At 34.6% G+C, this 23561-nt stretch overlaps 2 protein-coding genes across 2 annotated transcripts; both read left to right on the forward strand.

The window, feature by feature from the left end:
• The first annotated feature begins 6025 nt into the window (after positions 1–6025).
• Positions 6026–8188, forward strand: LOC133182579 (heat shock 70 kDa protein 12A-like). The gene is made up of 4 exons (XM_061317425.1): positions 6026–6337; positions 6538–6759; positions 6842–6989; positions 7090–8188. Exons 1-4 carry the CDS (start codon positions 6026–6028, stop codon positions 8160–8162), a joined length of 1755 nt encoding a protein of 584 aa, XP_061173409.1. The 3' UTR covers positions 8163–8188.
• A 3321-nt stretch (positions 8189–11509) lies between these two features.
• Positions 11510–23466, forward strand: LOC133183498 (protein-glucosylgalactosylhydroxylysine glucosidase-like). The gene is made up of 11 exons (XM_061318448.1): positions 11510–11790; positions 12169–12377; positions 17186–17387; positions 18104–18282; positions 18416–18633; positions 19222–19405; positions 19516–19725; positions 20242–20451; positions 21025–21125; positions 21459–21584; positions 22996–23466. The coding sequence occupies exons 1-11, from the start codon at positions 11588–11590 to the stop codon at positions 23359–23361; spliced, it is 2208 nt and encodes a 735-aa protein (XP_061174432.1). The 5' UTR covers positions 11510–11587; the 3' UTR covers positions 23362–23466.
• Positions 23467–23561: the final 95 nt, after the last annotated feature.

A 23561-nucleotide genomic window follows, 5' to 3' on the forward strand; every position in this document is an offset into this window, starting at 1 on the left:
GCCTTGTCTCGAGGAATACACCTGAGAAATATGAAAGCCCCAGCAGCAACCATTGAATAGATATGGAAAAGGTTAAAGTTTTCCAAACATAAGTCAAACATCAAGGTCAATGTCAATGGGCTATAATTGTTGGTATTAAAAGAAAGGTCTTGTCACAAAGCCTACACATGTGAAGTATGAAAACCCTAGCACCAACCGTTCAAAAGTTATGACCAAGGTTAAAGTTGGGTAAAATTTTGCAAACCTGGGTCAAACTCCAAGGTCAAGGTCAAAGGGTCAAAGTTTGGTATCCAAAGGAAGCTCTTGTCACAAGGATTAAATATGTGAAGTAAGAAAGCCCTAGCACCAACCCTTCAGAAGTTATGGCCAAGGTTTAAGTTTTTTAAAAGTAGGTCAAACTCCAAGGTCAAGGTCAAAGGGTCAAACTTGTTGGTATCCAAAGGAAGGCCTTGCGCAAGGATTAAACATGTGAAGTATGAAAGCCCTATAACCAATCAGTTAAAAAGTTATGACCAAGGTTAAAGTTGGGTAAAATTTGCAAATCTGGGTCAAACTCCAACGTCAAGGTCAAAGTTGTTGGTATCCAAAGGAAGCTCTTGTCACAAGCATTACATATGTGAAGTATGAAAGCCCTAGCACCACCCTCAAAAGTTATGGCCAAGGCTAAAATTTTTCAAAAGTAGGTCAAGGTCAAAGGGTCAAACATGTTGATATCCAAAGGAAGGTCTTGTCACAAGAATTAAACATGTGAAGTATGAAAGCCCTATAACCAATCGTCTAAAAGTAATGACCAAGGTTGAAGTTGGGTAAAATTTTGCAAAACTGTGTCAAACTCCAAGGTCAAGGTCAAATATGATGGTACCCAAAGAAAGGCCTTGTTACAAGTAATACATATGTGGAATATGAAAGCCATAGCTCCAACCAATCAAAAGTTATTTGCAATGTTAAAGTTTTTGCGGACAAACAGATAAGCAGACAGACGGATGGACAGAGCAAAAACTATATGCCCCGAATCTTCGATTACGGGGCATAAATATAAAACACTTTAAAATCTATCAACTTGTAACCAGACACAGGCCCGTAGAATGCCGGGGGGGGGGGGGGCACTTTTTTTCTGAGTATAGTATTTTGCTGTAGTAAATTTTCATTTATATATTGGTTGCCCCCCCCCCCCCCCTCACACACATACACACACTCTTTGTTTCTGTTAGGTAGAGCAGTGGAAAATTCCAGGATTAAAACAAGATGTGTTTGTGAAACACTGATGGCCCTGTATGACAGCTTTTGGCGAGGGTTGAAGTTCTTCAAATGCAAGTCAAACTCCAAGGTCATGAAAAATGCAGTTACCCAAAGAAAGGACTTGTTTTCAATGAATATACCTGTAAAATATGAAAGCCCAAGCACTAACCATTCAAAAGTTATGGCCAAGGTTAAAGTTTTTTAAATGTGGCTCAAACTCAAAGGTTAAGGTCAAAGGTACAAATTAAAGGTACCAAGGGGAAGGCCTTGTCATAAGAAATACACTTGAAATATTAAAGCCTTAGCACCAGTTGTTCAAAAGTTATGACCAAGGTTAAAGTTTTTCGAAAGTAGGTTAAACTCCAAGGTCAAGGTCAAAAGGCCAAAACTGTTGGTATTCAAAGGAAGGCCTTGCCACAGAAATACACCTGTGAAATATGAAGGCCCTGGTACTTACTGTTCAAATTTTATGACCAATGTTAAAGTTTTTTAAAAGTGGGTCATATTCAAAGTTCAAGGTCAAAAATATTTATATTCGTTGAAAGGCATTATCACAATTAATACACATGTGAAGTATGAAAGCCCTAGCACTAACTCTTTAAAAGTTATGGCCAGGGTAAAAGTTGGGTAAATTCTTGCAAAATTGGGTCAAACTCCATGGCCAAGAGTTCGAAAGTTGTGATACCCAAAGAAAGGCCTTGTCAATGAATACACATTTGAAATATGAGAGCCATAGCTCCAACCAATCAAGAGTTATAGAAAATGTTTTGCGGACAAACAGATAGACAAACAAACAGGCAGACGGACGGACAGGGCAAAAATATATACCCCTGAATCTTCGATTATGGGGTCATAAAAAATGCACCAAAAAGTTACGGAAAGGTCCTTCAAAATCAAGCGGCACTTTTCCCCCTACTGTTCATAGCGCGTATCAGTAAAAATAAAAATTTTGTTGAAATGCGTCCATTGGGGATAGAGGATAGTGTTGTCTTGATGACACGACGTATGTCGATAATACGCACGCAAATAGGGAATCAGTTTACCTTGCGCTGAGCGCCCGGAATATCTAGTTCGACTTTGAACAACACGATGCAGGCTAAAACTTGACCATAAAAATCCTTCATAATGAACAAAGATACAATACAAATGAAAAATTATCGCATACAAATAAGAAATTATACAAGTTTAAATAAAAAATTGTACAACATAAATGAAAAATATAGAATACAAATGAAGTTTTTTACATGTACAATACAAATAGAACATTATAAAATACAATGGGAAATTATAAAATACAAATGGAAAATTAGAATACAAATAAGAAATTATGACACAAATGAAATTTTTTACAATACAAATGGAAAATATAGAATACAAATGGAAAATTACAAACATACAAATGGAAAATGTAGAATAAAAAAATAAGGTGGGTGTTGCAGAAACCCGTGATTATTCCCTATATCGAGAAGGACATTTAAATATCCACGACGCATGAAGATATATCTCTAAATATAGATAATGCTACGTAGATGGCTTTATTTATACAGCGGGTATGTCCAGCTTGTCATAACAAAACATTTAACATTTTACGTTTATTTCATGCATAGTATTTTCCTAACATAGACTAGCGACCTGTAAGTAAACCTTTTTTTCACATCTATGGTCACTGTCGCCATATTGCACGAGAAAAGTTAGAACGATTAAAATCACAATAAATGGCAAGTGCACCTCGCACATCATTTTGAAAGATGTACTGTAGACTGTGTGCGTTAATATTTTTCAATATATAAAAATGTGTCCAATAATCACGCCGTTGATGCAATATCCAAGAAATTTCATTGAGTTATTTCAATTTTAGTTGTTTTAAGTCAAATCTGAGCAACTAATTAACAGAACAATAATGAAACGAAATGCCTATGAAAAAATTAAATTATTTAAAATGATAGTACTTTATTTTTTAAGAAATCGCCACTAAATAATAAAATTAAATATATGTCTTATTAGTTTTAGATCACAATATCAAGGAAAACAATTTAATTCTGCATGCATTTAAAATATTACCCATTAATTTTCTGACATTCTCTCCCTCTCTCTTTCTCTCTCAAAAGAAATGTTACATTGTACTTCCATTATATGAGAAAAAAAATATGTATATATATACCAGCCATTCCAGGATTCGAATCAATTCTCAGGTAAAAGAATCTTTGCATAGGGTCCATAGCTTTACCACTAGACCAGTTCCGACAGTGAAGTATATATGCTATTTTAAGTGCACATTTTGCATTTCGGATGGATAATAATTTTTATTCGATTTTTTGTGATTTTCAAGAATATGCCTCTTTGAAATAAAAATCGGAAATGGCAGTTTGAAGAAAAATCCTGTCTCTTTATGCGTATATCAAATTCATTCTGTTTCAAGGAGGCACTTTTTCAGAACAATGGGGATTCCCTATTTGAAAAACAGAAAACTTGACTTATTTTGCTATGTGACTAATTTACACTTCATTTAATGGCAAATTGGAAGTCGATATGAAGTTTCTAAATATTGTTGTACATGTGCATTGTGCTGTATATACCGTTGTATCTGAAAAAAATTAAGACCGTTTTCTGTTACTTAAAATTTTTCATTTAAACTGCTACAACTTTAGGGAAAATAACAAAAGAACTGCAACACCCTCTTTTATATACATATAAAATTCTTTACAATACAGATGGGAAAGTACCAAATATTGCAACTTTTGACTTGCCATGTATGAGGCAGGGTTTTTAAAATAAAAATATTTTTCATTTCTGCTACGCACTAATGAAAATATCAAAAAAAAAAATTAAAAAATAAAAAAAAAAATTAAAAAAAATAAAAATAAATAAATAAATACATGTAAAATTGATTCCCCTTCCAACTACATCGAATATCTTCTATATTAGCAAGTTTTCAAGGACATTTTTAGGACTGTCACACTTGTTTTCAAAAACATTTCTTTACTAATATAATGATCATAAATTATTTGTTTCAATAATGCTGACAAATTGAAAAAAAGGCTAGTCAATGTCGAAATGTAGTGTAATGTATTACTTATGCACCTTGTAAGTTGTAGAGAACTAGTATGGCTCCATTGTGTAAAAAGTACAAAATTTAATTTCATAATTAAGTTTTTCATGCAATGTTTATATTATTAATAAGTTAACAGTTGTGGCAAAAAAACATACATACGAGGGTTGTTCGGAAAGCTCGCGGACAATACAAGTCTTCGTTTCATTTTTTCCCCCAAGAAATTGAAGATCAGCGCCTTATCACATTAAAAAAATATTTATTTTGTTGATGTGTGGAGTTTCATTCCATCTGATTAAATGGAACTCAAGTTACTGAAATCTAAAATCAACGTTTTGTTACCACGGATTACACTTAACAACATTTCCCCCCCCCATTTTAGTGTCTTTTCACAGATAATTAAATGACTACCAATTGTACATTATTTAAAGTATTGCTTTTAAATTACTAAATTTTGACTTGCTCCGAGACCCCGGCCCATTTTTGCAGTTTAAAATTTTAAATGTTTGAAATGCATATATATCATGATATATTTGAAATTTTAATGCATATCATTCGAACATGTCTAACAAACTGAAATGGATATACCGGTAATATATCGTTAATTTTAATTATATGTATATTTCTAAACATACTTCGAAAAAAATGGAGAGAAGACCCAATTATATAGAAAAATTGTGAAAAGGTATGAAGAAATGATCGTTTCTGCCCTCTTTGATGTGTGCATGTTGTTTTATTGACGAATAATTTCAACCATCGTCGGAACCCACGGGTTTCTCTTCGTTACACTACATTCAGTTGAATATATAGTGTAACGGAGAGAAAACCCGTGGGTTCCGACGATGTGAATGTATAGTGTAACGGAGAGAAAACCCGTGGGTTCCGACGATGAATTTCAACATTTGTGTGATTGTTGCAAATTGTGGAGCTTTTACGTCAAGTATACATTAATGTCAACTGAAATAGAGAAAACTTCGTTATAATTGAGATTCAATTTTAACTTTCTTTTGTCGAACAACAGGCATTCTTCTCGGCTTGTTCGCTCATCTCTTTTACGCTGTATGGTTAATCGACCATATATTTGATTTTTAATTCAGATCAGCGTAAGAATATAAAAAGAAGTTTTTCAAATGATTTTAAAATTCTTATTCATTATTCTTATTCTTTTCATACCATTATCATCTATAAAATCCATGCAATATTCTGTTCATTGATTTTTTTTCTCCTTGAAGGTATTTTAGATAAAAGCTGCAGGTTATACTCCGTTGATTCTGTATACTTATATGTCTAGAAGATTGAAAGCTATAAAAAATATAAAGATGAAATTGGACTAACCCATTCCAAATTTTTTAAATATGTGTTGATAGCACATGAATACAAACCAATATCGCTTTGTGTTTGCTTTCATTTATAGATTGTATATCACCAAATCGAGAGATTTATGCTTACCCATTTTATTGGAAAGCGCCTCGTCAAATTGTAAACAAGGTAGTATTATTCCGATTTTTATATTTTAAATGATTTTATCTCATGGCAATAGTTTATTAAGAATTTAAGTTAGCTAACGGATCAAGGTTAATTAAATTATCATAAAAATTAATGTTTTAATTTCGATAAAGAATTATTTTCATTTGTATGTCCTCTTTAGTCTTTAACATGCTTTAATTTTTCGAGCTATCTTTAAGCAGTAGTAAGATTTCCTTTTTTTACTTTATTTATTTTCAATATAAGCTCAAAATGAGTGCCTTGCGTGAAGACTACAAACTGTCCGCTGCCATAGACTTTGGGACTACTTACTGTGGCGTAATGTATTCTTCGAAGAAAGACTACGATGAAAAAAATCCTCTGTACATCTTCGCAAATCAAAACAACAAGGGAGACAAGACGACGTCACTGCAGGAACCGACCACTGTACTGATTGACCCACAAAGACAGTTCCATTCCTTTGGATTAGAGGCGGAGAAGGAATATGCCAGACTGGCAGCCAAAAAAGAGCACGAAGAATATTATTACTTCCGGCGCTTCAAGATGACATTGCATAGACATGTGGTAAGATTTGTCACTGTGATTCTTCAAAAAAAAAAAATTGTTTCCTCCTAAGTTACCTTTTGTTTTTTAAATCAAAATACATGACTATTATGTCCCTGGAAAACTACCCAGTGCCTTCCCCGATCTTAAAACATTCAAAGTTAACTTGCTAATCGTTTGACAAATGCAACAGCTGAAATTTGTTTTGTTTCCAATTGCAGGAACTGGCAGAGTATACAATGCTGGAGGACATCAAAGGGAAAAAGTTTAGAGCGATTTCAATTTTTGAAATGGCAATTGGGTGTTTAAAGTCTCGTCTTCTTGCAACCATTAAAAAGCGTGGGTATGAAGGGATCGGAGAGTCAGATATTCGGTGGGTGATAACCGTTCCTGCCATTTGGTCAGAAGCTGCAAAGCAGTATATGAGAGATGCAGCACGTGCGGTGAGAATTCCCAAACTTTATAAAAAACTGAAAAAGACTCAATGATCAAATATAAAACACTTCTTTTTTTTCTTTACTTTAGGCGGGTATTGGAGACAGTCAACTTTTATTAGCATATGAACCAGAGGTGGCATCAGTATTTTGCAAAGAAGTCTCCGTAGATGCAAGGAGCACCGATTTCATCACTGCTCTCAACCCTGGACAAAAATTCATGGTTCTTGATCTTGGAGGTATAGTCTTAATTTATCTGACAGTGGTAATTTAATTTCAAAGTATCAGACTACTTAGTGTTATAATGCTGTGAACCTGTAATGAAATTTACTTTTAAAGGTGGCACAGTTGACGTCACACTTCAGGAAGTTCTTTCTGACGGAAGTCTAAAACAACTGCATGCGCCAAGTGGTGGGGATTGGGGTGGTGTAGGAATAGACGATGCTTTTTACTCTCTGGTGGAAAAGCTAGTTGGAAAGGATATTTTTGAAGAATTCAAACATCAACATATGTTCGAGTGGATGAAATTTCAACAAGATTTCGAGCAAGAGAAAAGAACAATGACCCCGGATACAAGCCTGATGATTCAGTTACCTTCTCACTTAACCGAATTACATGCCAAAAAGTCAAAATCATCCTTGAGGGATATAACAAAGCAAACATCCTTGGAAAACAAAGTTGTCTTTCTTGAGAATAATATTATCGAAATAAAATCAAGCGTTTTGAATGATTTTTTCAAACAAACCATCGATTCAATCATTAAACATGTTACAGAAATTCTCCAAATTCCAACAGCTGCTGGACTTCACACTATTTTACTCGTTGGAGGTTTTGCAGAATCGAACATTGTAAACTCAAAAATCACGAAAGCTTTCAATGATAAAAAGGTGATTGTCCCGCATGAGGCTGGAAGTGCTGTTTTAAAGGGTGCAGTGATTTTTGGTCATAACCCCAAATCCATTTCAGCCCGAATAAGCCCCTTTACTTATGGGTTGAAAACAAGACGCCAATTCAATCCCAAAGAAGATGAAGAGAGAAAGAAAACCATAACAAAAGAAGGTAAAGCAGTAGTCACTACTGCATTTGATAAACATATTGAAATCGGAGAAACCATTTATATTGCTAAGGAATTGACATTGCACAACTTTTATGTGATTGATACAAATAATCCAGAAGTGTTTTGGAAAGTGTATCGATCATCAAAGAAGAACCCAAGGTATTGTGATGAAGAGTGTCAAAATATTGGACAATTGACCATTCACTTACAACAGGCTATTGCATCTAGTGGGAAAAGAGAACTGGGAGTGCGTATGGTCTGTCGAGGAACAGAGTTGGAAGCTATCGCTGTTGATAAGCAAACAGGGTATTATTACCGCGTGTCGTTTGATTTTCTGAAAAGGATGTCACAATAGAATGTTTAAACTACTTCATATCTATAAAAAGCTTCAGACATCTCCGTTCATTGTTATATTGTTAAAAGACGAAGATATACACCCACATGCAAATTCCTACATCCCCTGCAAGGACAAAAAGACTTTTAATTGGACAACTTTTTCAAAAAAATCGCAGGTATATTTTAAAGACTGACAAAATTGAAAAGAAATCCATTAAACTTGCATATATATCAGAAAAGAAATGTGCTATATAAATCAAACTTGTTAGATCCTACCAGTAATCATTAGATAAGTATTTTTGGTTTATACCGGTATATTACGGTCACCATACAAATTAATATGTCATGTTTTTAATGTAGAAGTTTTTGAATATATTCTGCTTCAGGATACCAAAAATAGGGTTGCTTATAACAGGACACAATAAGTACCCATGGTTATTCTCATCTTCCCATGTCAAGGGTTTCTGATCCACTCTGCTTCACATAAACCCTTGACGGAATAGTCTAGGTTTGACGGGGTTAGAAATGTTCTCTCTGACTGGCCTCAGTCACAAGTTTGCATGAGCCAATTATAAACATTGTTTTTTTTAAAACCTGAAACTACATGTAGATCGTAAATAGAAAAACACGCCAGCTTTAGTCCCAACGAAAACATCATTACCATTAAATAACTCAGTTAAAGGCTTGTCTCAGCTTTTTAGTTGAATTTAGAATTTATTACCGACTTGGTCAATAGCAGAAGTCAGTTCAAAATGTGTAATCTCACTAGACGGCGCGATAGTAAACCCCGCCAAACTTAGCCTATTCGGTCAAGGGTTTATGTGGAGCGGAGTGAAACCCTTGACATGGGAAGATGGGTTATTCTTACAAGACTAAGTCTCCAAAAACTACAGAGATATTTTCAAAACGAAACTAAGGCATCTTTTTGATATCAACCTTGGGAAACTTGTGTGCAGAATTGGAGTTTTTAAACCATGCAAATAAGTTTGCAGATGACCAATGACAAGCTGTGCAAATTTACGAGTTCCATTTTTATTGAAGAAGAAGTCTGTATTGTCAAAAAGCCTTGTCTTTACTTTATCGTAAGAAATGGTTGTATAAATGTTGAAACCTCGTACATTTTAAATTTTAATGCTATCGATTTTAGTAAAATATGTGATTTCAAATTTTCTAAAAGTTCCTTGGAGTTTATATTTTGAATCCACATTTGATAAACACCACTTCTCCAACATGTCGTTGTACAGTACTCCTATGAAATTGCAAAATTTTAAAATAGTACCTGGTTAAGATACTTTCAACTCAAATAATGTACTGATGCGGTCAGTCGGTGTTGCATGTACTTAGTCTACAGTGTAATTGTTTGTAATATTCTTGTCCATCCAGTGTGATATTATTTTTGTTGATTCTAAAGTTGTATCAGTGTACATGTACATGTATTGTAATTTTTATACTTGTCCTATTTACAGCATAGTTTTATCATAAATTCATACCACATGGTATTGTTATGTAATATACATACCGGCCACGAGTATTTCACGGGGCCTCGTGGACCGAAAGTCCACTCTCTTGCGCGGACCTCGATAAATGTCGGTGTGTTTGAAGTTAGGGTTTTTTTTGCTATGTTTAACACGTTGTGTACACGGTGCATCACAGTGCACCATTACGGTATCACGCGAAACTTACAAAAAATCTATTCATTGTCTTTATTTAATCAATTACATGTATATCAATTTCCTTTGAAAATAAGAATTTTTAACTTTCTAAATTTAATATTAAATGGTACTTCTTAACCGATATACAAATGTTTGAACTAATACATGCAAGTTTCCATAAAATTCTATGATCCAAGCGCAGTTAAACCATTAAAACACTATAAATCTGTAATCATGTTAAGTATGGAGGTAAATATCACACACTACATACATTTCAAGTCTACTGCGCAAACATGGATAGAGATGATAATCAATTAAATAAAGTGACCAACGTACAAAAATTGTCAGCAGAATTTTGGGCAACTCAAATGTGCTATTCAACTTCTGTACAAATATTACCTAAATTATTCTGAGATTTATCTTTTGAAATATTTGTCAAAATGTTCGTAATGTATGTAGTTTTACATTCTTGTCCATGCAGCGTGATATTATTTTTGGTGATTTTAAAGTTGTATCAGTGTATTGTAATTTTTATACTTGTCCCATTTACAGTATAGTTTTATCATAAATTGATACCATATGGTACTGTAATGTAATATACATGTACGTAGGATTGTACTTAATTATAAACAATATACATAGTTTTAGCTACTTAATTGAACTAGCTCGATTTTAACTATATTTTTTCTTTGTAGTTGTACTCACATTTAAATGGTGTCACCTTTTAACAATAAACAACGATATTATAAATCATTAGTTAACTTTTAAAACTTCTAAAATCTCCGAGATAAAAATACTCTGCTTGTTTTACTACAGTCTTTACGTTATACCTTAAGGAGGCTCATTACACCCACAGGTTATTTTAGATTTCATTACAGCATCACTTATTAAGAACTAATGCGACTCAAGTGAATGGAATGAAACAGCTGCCATATGTGATGGGTCTTCATTATGATGAGGTGCTTTTTATATGCCGAACACGATTCATAAAAGGCAGAGATCTATGTTTGTCTGCCATGTTACTTTGCAATTTTCGTTAGCTGTACGGCCCCTATATAAGCCGTTCACTTAATTGGTCTCGGTTCAGTGTAGGAAGTTCTCCCCGGTGTGGATAGACGTATTCTACATAGCTATTGTTAAACTTTCGGTAGCGACAAGGGTAACTGTGTGCTTCTTCCACGACAGAAGAAAAAGTTACCAAAGAAACTTAAATCAGTTGCACAGGTTTGTGCAGTACAAACAAAAATTTCAACATATATTTGTTGACAGGATAATACAGGATAATAGGAATAAAAAGGAAAAAAAATCGTTTTCTGGAATGTAAAAAAAGTTTGAGTCGGGCCATTTTTAGGTAATCGGCCGGGAGAGGGCACACAAACAATTTTTTAAAGATGGCCTTACCCTGACAAAGTGAAGAGGATTGCAGGAGTTATTCCCCGTTGTCTACAACCTCTCCCTGGAGGGCATGTTTGACAAGCATTAGGGGACAATATTGCGTAACTGGCCTAGCACATATCGAACTTGGACAAATTCCAGTTTCTGCCAAATTTGTAACAATCCGATGCTGCATTTGATAGGATATGGCGCCAGGATGTAAGACCGCCATGTTACTTACCATGGTGAACTTTGTACAATACAATCGATATGCAGTTAAGATACGTGGATTTCTTTAACAGTGATAAATAACAGTATTATTACATGATGAATTAATCTACTAGGTCTTATTCTTTACCAGAGATCATGGGAGTTGGAAATATTGTCAACAAAAACATGCCTAAATAAGGACTCCAAAATGCTGTTGGCTGCTGCAATAACCTTTGTTAAAACTTTGTTGTGTAAAGTTATCTTCTTCGGAATAAGAGATGAATTTACGGGATGCAGTCCCGGGGATATGGTTGTTTTGTCACATGGAGGAAAAAGTATCAGTTTGAAAAGTGTGTCAACCATAACTTCTCCCTACATGATCCCAGATATCACAACATTATCTACTGAAAGGTATAGTTCATTTAGATAAACATCAAAATGTTTACACCATGACTAATCTTAATTTGTTCCATAACCATTACAGCTGTTAAATGCAAATGCCAACGTAAGACACTCAGCAAGTAAGGAATACATATAACATATAATATCTTTATGTTTATAAGCTATGTCAGAGATCATGCTCTCGAATTGCCCCGAGTGCCGAGTAAAGGCCCTACACTGGTATATGGTGGCGTCTCAATATGAATGAAAAGTTCTCAAACGGGACGTAAAACAACAATCAATCAATCATACTCTCCCGAAAAATAACTATCAGATGAATACCAATATATTTTGTTTGAGATTACCCACTTAAACTTATGATCCCTTTTGTTTCTTTACGCCTTTCAGTCTGCCACTGGATGATCGTCTCATGCCGTCCATTGGAAATGGCCAAGTTGCAATTGTGGTTAAAGGTGAAGGAGTCTTTATGAATGGACTTTACAATGGACATAACATAACTAGCCATCGTGCCAAAATGCCAGCTGCATTTATAAAAGACATAGGCATAAAAAGTAACAGCCATCCCAAGTTCAACTATAGTCTTGATTTAGCAGCAGGTATACTAGTAGGTTATCATTTCAGTTGATTTTGTACTTTATGTTATATATTTTATTCCAGAAAAATTAACGGATTTGAAAAAAACTTAACTGTATCATGATTATATTACTACCTGGTAAATGATCCATCTTATAGAAGAAATTGAATTTTTTTCACTATTTAAATGCAATTTTTCTATATACAAATTTAGTAGTGTTGTAAATCCTGTTTTTAGTAAATTGCTTCCAATTCCAAGTTCTGAAGGGTTTCTATTTAATTGTTATGCCCCTGTAATCAGGGGCATATAGTTTTTGCTCTGTCCATCTGTCTGTCTGTTTGTCCGCAAAAACTTTAACCTTGCCCATAACTTTTGATTGGTTGGAGCTATGGCTTTCATAAGTTTCATTGCCTTGTGACAAGAGTTTTCTTTGGGTACCATCATATTTGACCTTGATCTTGGAGTTTGACCCAGTTTTTGGAAAATTTTACCCAACTTTAACCTTGACCATAACTTTTGAACAGTTGAAGCTAGGGCTTTCATACTTCACATGTGTAATCCTTGTGACAAGACATTCCTTTGGATTTCAACAACTTTGACCCTTTGACCTGACCTAGGAGTTTGACCTACTTTTGAAAAACTTTAACCATGGTCATAACTTTTGAAGAGTTGGTGCTAGGGCTTTTATATTTAAAATGTGCACTCCTTGTGACAAGACCTTCCTTTGGATACCAACAATTTTAGCCCATTGACATTGACCTTGGAGTTTGACCTACTTTTGTTAAACTTTAACCTTGGCAATTAATTTTGAATAGTTGGTGACTTGGTGCTAGGGATTTCATACTTCACATATGTAATTCTTGTGACAAGACCTTACTTTGGATACCACCAACGTTGATCCTTTGACCTTGGAATTTGACCTACTTTTGAAAGACTTTAACCTTGGCCATAACTTTTGAACGGTTGTTGCTATGGCTTTTATATTTCACACATGTATTTCTTGTGAGAAGGGCTTTCCTTGGACACTATTAATTTTGACCATTTGAACTTGACCTTTATGTTTGACTTACTTTTGAAAACTTTAACCTTTTCCATATCTATTCAATGGTTGTTGCTAGGGCTTTCATATTTCATATTTCACATGTACAGTTATATTCCTCGAGACAGTACCTTACTTTGGGTACCAACATGTTTGATTTGCATTTGAGAAAGTTTAACCTTTGATAGGAATTGTCATATGCGGACATCAGTGTTTCATAAATAAAATCTTATTTTTTATTAAGTACGGCAATGTGATGCTGTGAAGTTATATAAGTGCCATTTCGACATCGGTCTGTGTTAAAACTCCCTTTGTCCGTTTGATTTGGCGGATTAGCAACTCTGATAAAGTGGATTTTAATTTGAAGACAATGGCGAATATGACAGCTAGAAATAATAAACCATTAATAAAGCTAGAAGTCAATGCTTTACAGGAATATTTAGATTCCAAAAGAATGTCTTAGGACTTAAATTTTCTTATATGTACCGGTATCGTATAGTGAGACTTCACCCATAGTGAGACTTCCACCGGAAGACTTGCTACATGTATATAGTGAGACTTCCCCCGGAAAAAATGGCTACATAGTGAGACCCCCCCCCCCCCCCCGAGTCTGGCTATAAAGTGAGACTCACTATATAGCCAGTCTTCGGGGGGGGGGGGTCCCTATATAGCCAGTCTTCCCCTCTTCATAGCGAGACTTCCCTCCTCAAATATAGTTTCCGGAATGATTTTTTTTTTCATTTTAAAACAATTGTTTTTTTTTTAACTAATGTTTTAAGTGTTTGAATAAAAGTTCTCCGTCATATGAATTAATAATTAAAACATTTTAATAGCGTTTGAACAGTTTGTTAGCCATAAATAATTTTGATATTACATATATTGGGTAAGTGAGATAATTGAAAGAAAAGGGTACGTATACGTACATAATTGTTACAAGTAGACATCTTTACTAAATTGCATTGTTTCAGGGCCCCTTTCAGCGGGCTCCCTGTAGTGATTTGTCTGTTTGCCTGTCCGTCCGTCCGCCCGAGTCATTCCATTGCCCGGAGCATACTATCTGGCCAAGTTGGGCTCAAACTACAGTTAATATAATACATTGTAAATTTATCCGATTATAATATTTGTCAAATGATTGAGTTGCAAATTTTTAATGGTAATTTTTTTTTAATAATTAAGTTTCCCTATTTGTTTCACCATTCAATAATACAATCTATATATGAATGGTGATAACAACAGAATCTTCATATGTTATTTCTCAGATATGTAAAAATTAGCATTATGTAAGCTTAAATATACTCGATACTTAGGGCCATTGAGCAGTGAGGGATCTTTTTCGTGCCAGCACCTACTTCGACACGGGACGTCGGTTTATACGGTCTCATCCGATATGGGCAGGTCTTCACGAACCGCAGTGGATTCGAACCCGTGTCCTTACACCGCGACTCTAGAGCAAACGCTCTAACCACTTCGTCACGCGGGCGACTTGTATAAAATGTAAGATGGGGCCTAGAAATGTTTCATTTTTTACATATATCTGTACTCAGCAGATATCGTACTTAAAACATTGCCATTTAATTTTAGCGCTGAAATAAATTATATACAAGTACTGAAACACTTTGAAACCGATTCTATTATGATATTTATATCATTCATTAATGTTGGACTTCCAGAGGTAAATAAAGAATACTGTAAATGATTTATATAAAACGGCAATCTGATTAAAATACACAGATCTCTTCATAGCGCAAAGCGCAGTGCGCTTTGCGCTATGAAGAGATCTGTATTTTAATCAGATTGATAAAACGGTTCCATCGCCGATGGAAATAAAATCCAAACCAAACACGGAAGGGGGAAACCTCACTTTTGGTTGTTAAGGGAGAAAGCTCACTATCTGGTCATTGTTCTCCCCAGGGGGAGGTCTCACTATATATGGCCAGACTTTTGGGGGGAAGTCTCACTATATGACACCGGTAGTTCCACATTATCAGTTTGTAGCACTGATTACATATTAACTACAATGGGCTTCAGCATATGGTAAATATGTGGGTATAAGGACGAAGTCAAATGACAAGGTACAAACTTGATCGATATCATTTACCGAGTCTTCGGTCAATATTATTTCACATGGGTCCAACTTCCCTTCACAACCATATTTTATTAATTTATTAATGCATTATCACATTACTATGATTTAACAATATTAATGCTACAACGAAAAGTGGGGGTTGGGGGGTGGGGGTGGGCTTTCAATATACATTTCCAATAGTTAAAGGTTTTGTTTAGAAAAAAGAGGGGGCAACCCTCTCCCCCACCCACCCACCCCCGCCTGTTAAAGACATGAAATAATAGTAAAAAATGAAATTGAAATGCTCTCAAGATTTAAGAATTATTTTGATTGAATTTTTTTTCAATTAGGGGATTAAGGAATCCTAACTTACTTTTACTGCACATATTTTAAGCTGTTTTAGCATTAAAGGTACGAAAGCGTGTTAGGATCAATCTATGGAGAAAATTTTTAAAAGACGTTATAACCCCTTTCAAAAAGGCGTTATTACGCCTTTCTAAAAGGCGTTAATACGCCTTTCTTAAAGGCGTTATTATGCCTTTCCAAAAGGCTTTTTTACGCCTTTTGAAGATCCATTATTATGCCTTTGACAAGCCCGTGCTTTTGAATGGGGGGCAGCCTCCCCCAAAAAGCAAACAAAAAACAAGAAACCCCCCCCCCCCCCAAAAAAAACAAACTATACTGCCTAAACTCGAGGGGGATCTTTTTCTAACCTTGTTTTAAAACTTTTTTTAAATGCAATAATTTGCCAGAGTTTAACCATACTACAACAAAAGTTTTATATTTAAACCATAGCAAGACTATTCTCCCAAAAAGTGGGGTGGGGGAGCCCCCTCCCACTTGCACTCGTACTACCGGCCTCTTTGAAAAGGTGTTACTGTATATCCAAAAATGGAAAGGCGTTATTTTATATTAATAAATATATGAAAGATTGAATCAAAGCCATATTTATTTATGTAATATTTAAAAGTATTTTCTATATCTCTGCACATCTTGTAGACAACTGTTTGCATGCGTATTAAGAGAAGTCAACACTCTCCTTGTGAAAATCAAGGATGTAGGCAGATGCAGCTTGGGGTTTTGCTGTCCATGTATTAAAAATTCATGTCAAATTTGGAAAAATATTTTTCTCTCCTTTTGGAAAAAAGAAGGCGACTATTTGCATGGGTATAATGAGCAATTAGCCTTCAGCCAAATTTGTGACATACATGACCCTTGGTAGAGGTGTCTGGCTTCAAAGAAGGATTAAGTTGGTTAAACATTGAAAATATATTATACACATTTAAAAATCGTTTTTCCTGAAAATCTAATTACAATATGTTTAAATTATTTTTAAGAAATTAGACCTACATTTTAATTGTGAAATTCATGTCCCGAGGGTAAGATTTCAGCCTCTGGGGTGGGCTAAGTTATTCATGTATTGAAAATAAAAGGCGTAACAATGCCTTTTTGAAAGGCGTTATAACACCTTTTAGAGAGGCGTAATAACGCCTTTTTGATATTGGAAAGGCGTAATAACGCCTTTTTGAAAAGCGTATAATAACGCCTTTTTTCGCGTTATTACCCTTTTTCCGCGTTATTACGCCCTTCGAACGATGCTATATTGCCTTTTCTCGCGTTATTACGCCTTTCTGAAAGGCGTTATAACGCCTTTTATTATTATTTTTTCCTATATAGATTGATCCTAATAGGCTATTTTTATCAGTGACTTTTTTCTGCTTTTCAGCTACGTATATCGAGGAATATAAAACTATGAGATTTTTTATTCAAATGAAAATGTTTGCTCACCGAGCCGTAAAACAGTTACTTGTCACCATGGTGACAGTACAAAATACAGGACAAGCCACCCTTAGCCTAGGTTTGAACACCACAAAAATCGCTGATACTGAAGACTTAGAAGTAACCTCGACCACCAACCACTCTATCGGGTAAAAAGTTCCCTAATGACGATGTTTACTTTGAACACTTTTGTTGTGCCAACTGGTGATTTAAGGTAGTACACAACAGAAGATATGCCAAATTATTTTTCAAGTTAAACTGTTTGAAATTTCTTTTTATATTTTGTTCTAAGAATCTAAACCTCTAACTGTTTAATGAGATAATAAAAAAATCTATCCTCACATTCTTGCTCACATAATTTCAAAATATAGCGTAGCAGACGTGAGTAAGAAGATTGTGCAAAAATCACACATTCGTTTTTAGAATGTGTTTAAATATAACTTTTTAATTTGAGATGCAACAAATCTTTGTGGAATTTATCATTAAGGCTTTTTGTTACTTATATTGTACTTAATATTTGTGTACACTCTGATGTAAAAATAGAATTAGGTTTGCGAATCGCAAATACACTATACTTAAAGATTTCTAAGAAGAAAATACACGATTAAAATTTTAAGAAAATTTAACACCCCTCCCCCCCAAAGGAAATGACACAAAAATTAAAGCATCATTAAGCCAACACTGTGGGTAGCACGTGGCCTGTATGTACACAATTTTGAAAAATAATTTAGATATTTTGGAGTTTTTGGAAAATTCAATGAGGAAAAAAATTAAGATATATGGTAGAACTAGATGACTCCATTATATTTTATCTGGTACAGTATGTTATTGTGATTATTGGAAGAATTTTTTTCTTTAAATACAGTATCATAAGTGGAAGAACGAAGGAAAGTGAATATGACATCACAGGACTACAGAACGTCACTATGATACATACAATAATACCGGAGGAAATCACTGTAGAGCCATTTGAGCAAATAACCCACCTTTACCTACTGAGCATCGATTCAGATCCAGAAATCGCTAAGAATTCATTTAATAAAGGTTTGCTCTGTTGCTTGCAGTTTTGAAAATTATATACATGTATCTACATTTCACGACTGCTTTCAGTCTCAGTGCTGTTGCCAGGCTGAATATTTTAATCTAAAAATGCAGTTTTTCTTATATATACCTGTAGGTGTTGAAATGTTCTTCAACCAGACCCTAGAATCCAGTCACGTAAACGCCTGGGCAAATGTATGGAAGACTGGGCGCGTTGATATTACCGGAAATAAAACCTTGGCCACCCTCGCTTATTCGTCTTTGTATTATATTTTGAGTTCTCTTCCTTTGAAAGATTCCCGCGATTTTGTTGGATTGTCGCCTGGCGATCTAGCTCATGGATCAGGTAATAAGGTAAAAGTTCTTCACATCATAAATAAGAGAGCACGCAGGTTAGACCTTTGTCAACCCAGCATTTCTGTCCAGAATTTATACGAAATTGAAAGGAAAAAAATTCAATGCAGCCTTGAATCAGAGCTGCTTTGAAAGTTATTAAGTTCTTTCTTGCTCGAGAGTAACCTATTTTAAAAGAATCATAAAATCAGAGACAACCTTTGAGATGCCTTGTGGAGAGTGAAAAAATAAATAGCAATACAGACAAATAAAACAAACGTCTTCCATCTGTGGGAGATAATTACCCGGTATTCTGTACAGGTAAAGCCTCTTAATACATGCATTGTCCGAATGCTGTTAAACACTTCAACTATATATACCCTTAAAAAACCCAGATAGATTTCAGATGGAGTCTCACTCAAATTACTGTGGTATCAATACCTTACATTATGGAGACTTATTATTAAATTCAACACTTACTCTACAAGGATGGAAGCTACAGCATTATTCTATCTGGATGAAGAAAAAAAATGTTTTAAAAGTAAGGCACATCACAATACATGTATATAATTCATTTAATTAGAATTGCTTTTGTTCTTTTCAACGCAGGATTACATGGGTCATGTGTTCTGGGACCAAGAAACTTGGATGTATCCGTCCATACTTTTACTACACAGTCAGATAGGCAAGGTCATTGTTAAAACCCGAAACAAAACACTGGGAGCCGCTAAAGAGACAGCAAAAATGAGGGGTTACGATGGTGCCATGTATCCGTGGGAAACTGCACTTTCAGGTACTCATTTATTGCAGTCAATCTTTTAACTGTATAAGTTTTACATAAAAGATAACAAAAAGACATAAAGAGAGGTGAAATTTATTATTTCCTGCAATCTATCCTTGTAGGACTTGATGTAACAGCAGATCCTATATATTTCTTAAATGAACAACACATCACTGGCGACATTTCATTTGCTATTAGACAGTACCTTTATTTGACACATGACATTTATTTCCTGAATCAAGAATCTGGGCAAGCTTTAATCAACGAAATAGCGAAATTTTGGGCTTCACGTGTTTCTCTCAATTCTTCAACAAATATGTACGAAATACATGGTGAGTATTCAATTCCCCAAAACTTTCTGATTTGAAAAGATCCTTTGATTTCAACTAGTGTATATTGAAACGGCGGCAAATTTGAAATGGGAAATGGTCACCTCTTCGGAAAGGAATCTATCATGATTTCCCGTTACTTGCCATCAATAACAAATGCACCTATATAGCACATCTTCGAGAAAAAAAATCAGAGGTCACAATCGAATAGTAATATAAATATTGTATGTAGCTGAAGGTAAAATTGAAAATTTTCAGCTTAAGAAAACCATTTACAACAGGGCACAGTTTTATCGTAGGAGAGAATGGTATCAAACAGTTTGCCAATGCATTTTTTCTGAAAGTGTAAATGACTGCGATTCAGGGCAGTGGTAATTCGGAGTAAGATACCTTCTGTTTTAATGTTTATCAAGTTATTATTGTGGTACTATAGTTTTTTTAAAACTGTCATCGACATTTTCAGTTATAAGAGAGTTGCAGAATTAAAAATAAATATTGCCTCTGTTTGTACATATGTAGACGTCATGCCACCAGATGAATGGCACCAGCAAGTAAATAACTCGGCATTTACCAATGCTGTGGCAAAATTGAGTCTTCTGCTGCCTGAATTTGTCTGTAATTTAACGAATACCAAGCCCGATCCTAGGTTCAAAGCCATTGCAGACCGATTGTACATTCCATACGACAGAAAAATAGACTATCACCCTGAGTTTGATGGTTACACAACAAGTAAGCAAGTCTGAGTACATAAAGCGATTTTTCCGCAACATTGAAGTTGAAAACAATTAGAATAATATGTGTCTAATATGTGAAACCGGAGGGGACTATAGGTTTCCTCTGAGTCTGTCCGTCCGTCTGTCTGTCTGTCTAGCTGTCCCTCTGTCTGTCCCACTTGGTTTTCCGCATTTTTTTTCTAAACGCTTGCAGATATTGAACTGATTTTTGGTATGTGACTTTATCTTGATGAGTACATGTAATAGATCAAGTTTTCATTTCGTTCCGCTTCATTGATTTTTGTCGGAATTATGGCATTTTCAATTCTTAACGGGAACCAGATTACACTTGCCGGTAGGGGACTAGTATTGCTAATGCTTGTTCTGTTAAAAGTTGCCAGCGTAAAAATATCTTTGTACATTCCTCTAAAAAGATTAAAACCATGTTCAATTTATTTAAAATTAGAAATTTATAAGCAGTAAATTTTGGTCTTCGTTGTAAGTTCTTTCGTAAAACGGTCCACTGGTCCATAAGCTTCTTTTCTTTCTTTTTTTTCTTTTTTTTAAGATCTCAAGCATTCTTTTATAGATATGCAGGTAAAACAGGCAGATGTTATCTTGTTGGGCTTTCCTTTCATGCTGAACATGACACACAGTACTAGAAAGAAAGACCTACGGATATACGAAGCAGTGAGTTTGCAATTACATGTAGAAATGGACCAGGGCAATTCGCAGTGCATATTCTGATACAAATTCATACATTTGTTTAATGAAATTCCGGTTATTCTTATTGAAAAATTTGAAGACTGTGTACATGTACTATAAAATCACATATTTATGGTAAGATATTCGTTGTTTGAGAAAAAAAAGGGTTCGTGGGGATTTGATGTGTCAGATGAAGAAATGTTGAGTAGTTATGTACATTCGTAGTTGACATGAATTCGTGGGTCTCCAAACACAACAAAAATAAAAAAAATTAACTTCCCATGAAAATCAGTGATTTCCCAGTAGTTTACTTTTTAGGTAACGCCTGGAGGACCTGCTCTTACCTGGAGTATGTTTGCTGTAGGGAACCTGGAGATCGGTGATACAGAGAGAGCCTCCAATCACTTTACTAGACAGCTCCTCAATGTCGCAAAACCTTTCAATGTTAGTCTGATTATTGGGATATAATTAGGGGAATGTCTGTAATTATAAATTTATAGATTTTGTAAATAAATCCCTGCGCCAGAGTTCATACCCTTTATATTACATCAGTGTAAGGTTATGTTATATTGAGATGTCATTTGGATAAAATTATAAATTTAATTAAAAGGCTACATTCGTTTTCGATAAACAACAAAAAGAGAACACGGTGGTGATTGCGGTTGGCGGACCAAAGTTGCTGGCAATTTTTAATGAAACTGACAACAAAAAGTCAATTAATTCTTTGAAAAAGCATCATAAGTGATTTATTCAATCAAAACTTGACTTAAGTGACATGTACTTGTGATAATTGTTTTTTAAAAACCTTTAGAATGTGATTGAAAACTAGAAAGTTACTGGTTTGTTTTTGAAATCCAGAAATTCTGATTTATAAACTTTGTTAATTAACATTAAAACATTTATTAGCATAAAAAAATGACGAGAATTCAAAAAATAGGTTATTTTTTAATTTTATTACCGTTTTAACGAAATCGTCACGCTGACGCGTGACTCAGAAAGAGCACGTACTATTTCCATATAATTTGTACGTACCGGTAAAGTGCAGAACTTTGTCTCATATTAATGTAGATGCTCTCAGTGGCGAATATGCACATTTTACTGATAAAATTAGCACAACCTTAGTTCTACCAATAGTCTTTGGGACAACGGCACTTTACTGGTACGCACATAGCTCGTACGTGCTCGTCCTATATAAAATTGAGTCAAGCGTCAGTAAAATGTGCATATTTGCCACTGAGAGTATCATGGGCATTCATGGCGAACCTGAGTACAGTACATGTATGTACAAGAAGTACAGCGTATTACTTATAAACTTGCTGTCATTTAATGAATAAGGTATTGTCAATTAACTAAATTGGTATTTTCAAGTTCTTACCAAAATTAATAAATAAATACAAAAAAAAAAAAAAAAAAAAAAAAAAATTAAAGGGGTGGGGGGTATCTATTTCTGCATCTACATTAACTGCAGAATTTTGTACAAAGTACTTCTTCCTGGTGTAAACTTTAATTAACCTGTCAGTAGACACCATTAAATATATTAATGGAATTGTTCCGTCATAAGAATTCAATTCTCCGCGCTTGCATGTACTAGTATATAATATGCCAAATGAATACACATCTTTAATGCAAAATCACAAATGATTTTTTCTTAGTTTGCCCCTTTTTAAATCGAAGATCGACTTTTTGCTTGCGGAATTATCCCTGGAAAGTATTGTTTGATACAGTATTGCACTCGATCATAACATTGAAAATAAAGTTCAATAATTTGGACATGGATCACTCATTTACTATGCATTATTCACCCATTTTCTTAAGAAACCCTGTATTTATCTTTATAACTTCTGTTTGTAACCAGGTTTGGACGGAGAACGCCGATGGTACAGGAGCCGTCAATTTTATCACAGGGATGGGCGGATTTTTACAGTCTCTGTTGTTCGGTTATGGTGGCATCCGGCTTCATCCAGACAGAATCGACTTCCACGGTCGTCTTCCGCCGTCAACTACTTCGTTTAATATCACGGGGCTGGACTATCTTGGCGGATCTATAGATTTTTATTTTTCAGAGGAGATGACTTCTGTTCGTCTGATACATTCAGCTCGATATGTTTTAAAGCTGAGAACAAAATTTAAGAACTTAGTATTAATTGTAGGGAAGTCACAAACTTTTCCAAACACCGCAGCAAGTATTGTGCCAGACTTAAAGAACAAAAGAAATCGATAATTTACTTTTTAAAAAAGTCTTTTCATGTTTGTCAGTGTATATATTTAAATTTAAAAAATCAAATCAAAACAATGTAGCAATTTGCTTAATAAAACATTCTGTTCTAAGAAGGTGTACAAATAAAATATGTGGATGTCAGTTCATGTTTTTTCTCGTTTGTTTGTACTGGTATTGAGTGTATCATTTTGTGTTTTTGAGTG

The sequence above is a fragment of the Saccostrea echinata genome, unplaced genomic scaffold, assembly GCF_033153115.1.
Source record: "Saccostrea echinata isolate AGI-Se365-2 ecotype Australia unplaced genomic scaffold, CSIRO_AGI_Sech_v1 ptg000009l, whole genome shotgun sequence".
NCBI classification, from domain to species: Eukaryota; Metazoa; Mollusca; class Bivalvia; order Ostreida; family Ostreidae; genus Saccostrea; species Saccostrea echinata.

Bases quoted from the DNA above. Each gene is read 5' to 3' on its own strand.
- LOC133182579 (XM_061317425.1), top strand. From the start codon at position 6,026: ATGAGTGCCTTGCGTGAAGACTACAAACTGTCCGCTGCCATAGACTTT. The intron at 6,760-6,841 runs GTGAGAATTCCC...TCTTTACTTTAG, and splicing joins TGAGAGATGCAGCACGTGCG to GCGGGTATTGGAGACAGTCA. The intron at 6,990-7,089 runs GTATAGTCTTAA...TTACTTTTAAAG, and splicing joins CATGGTTCTTGATCTTGGAG to GTGGCACAGTTGACGTCACA.
- LOC133183498 (XM_061318448.1), top strand. From the start codon at position 11,588: ATGCTGTTGGCTGCTGCAATAACCTTTGTTAAAACTTTGTTGTGTAAA. The intron at 20,452-21,024 runs GTAAGCAAGTCT...ATTCTTTTATAG, and splicing joins GTTTGATGGTTACACAACAA to ATATGCAGGTAAAACAGGCA. The intron at 21,126-21,458 runs GTGAGTTTGCAA...TTTACTTTTTAG, and splicing joins ACCTACGGATATACGAAGCA to GTAACGCCTGGAGGACCTGC.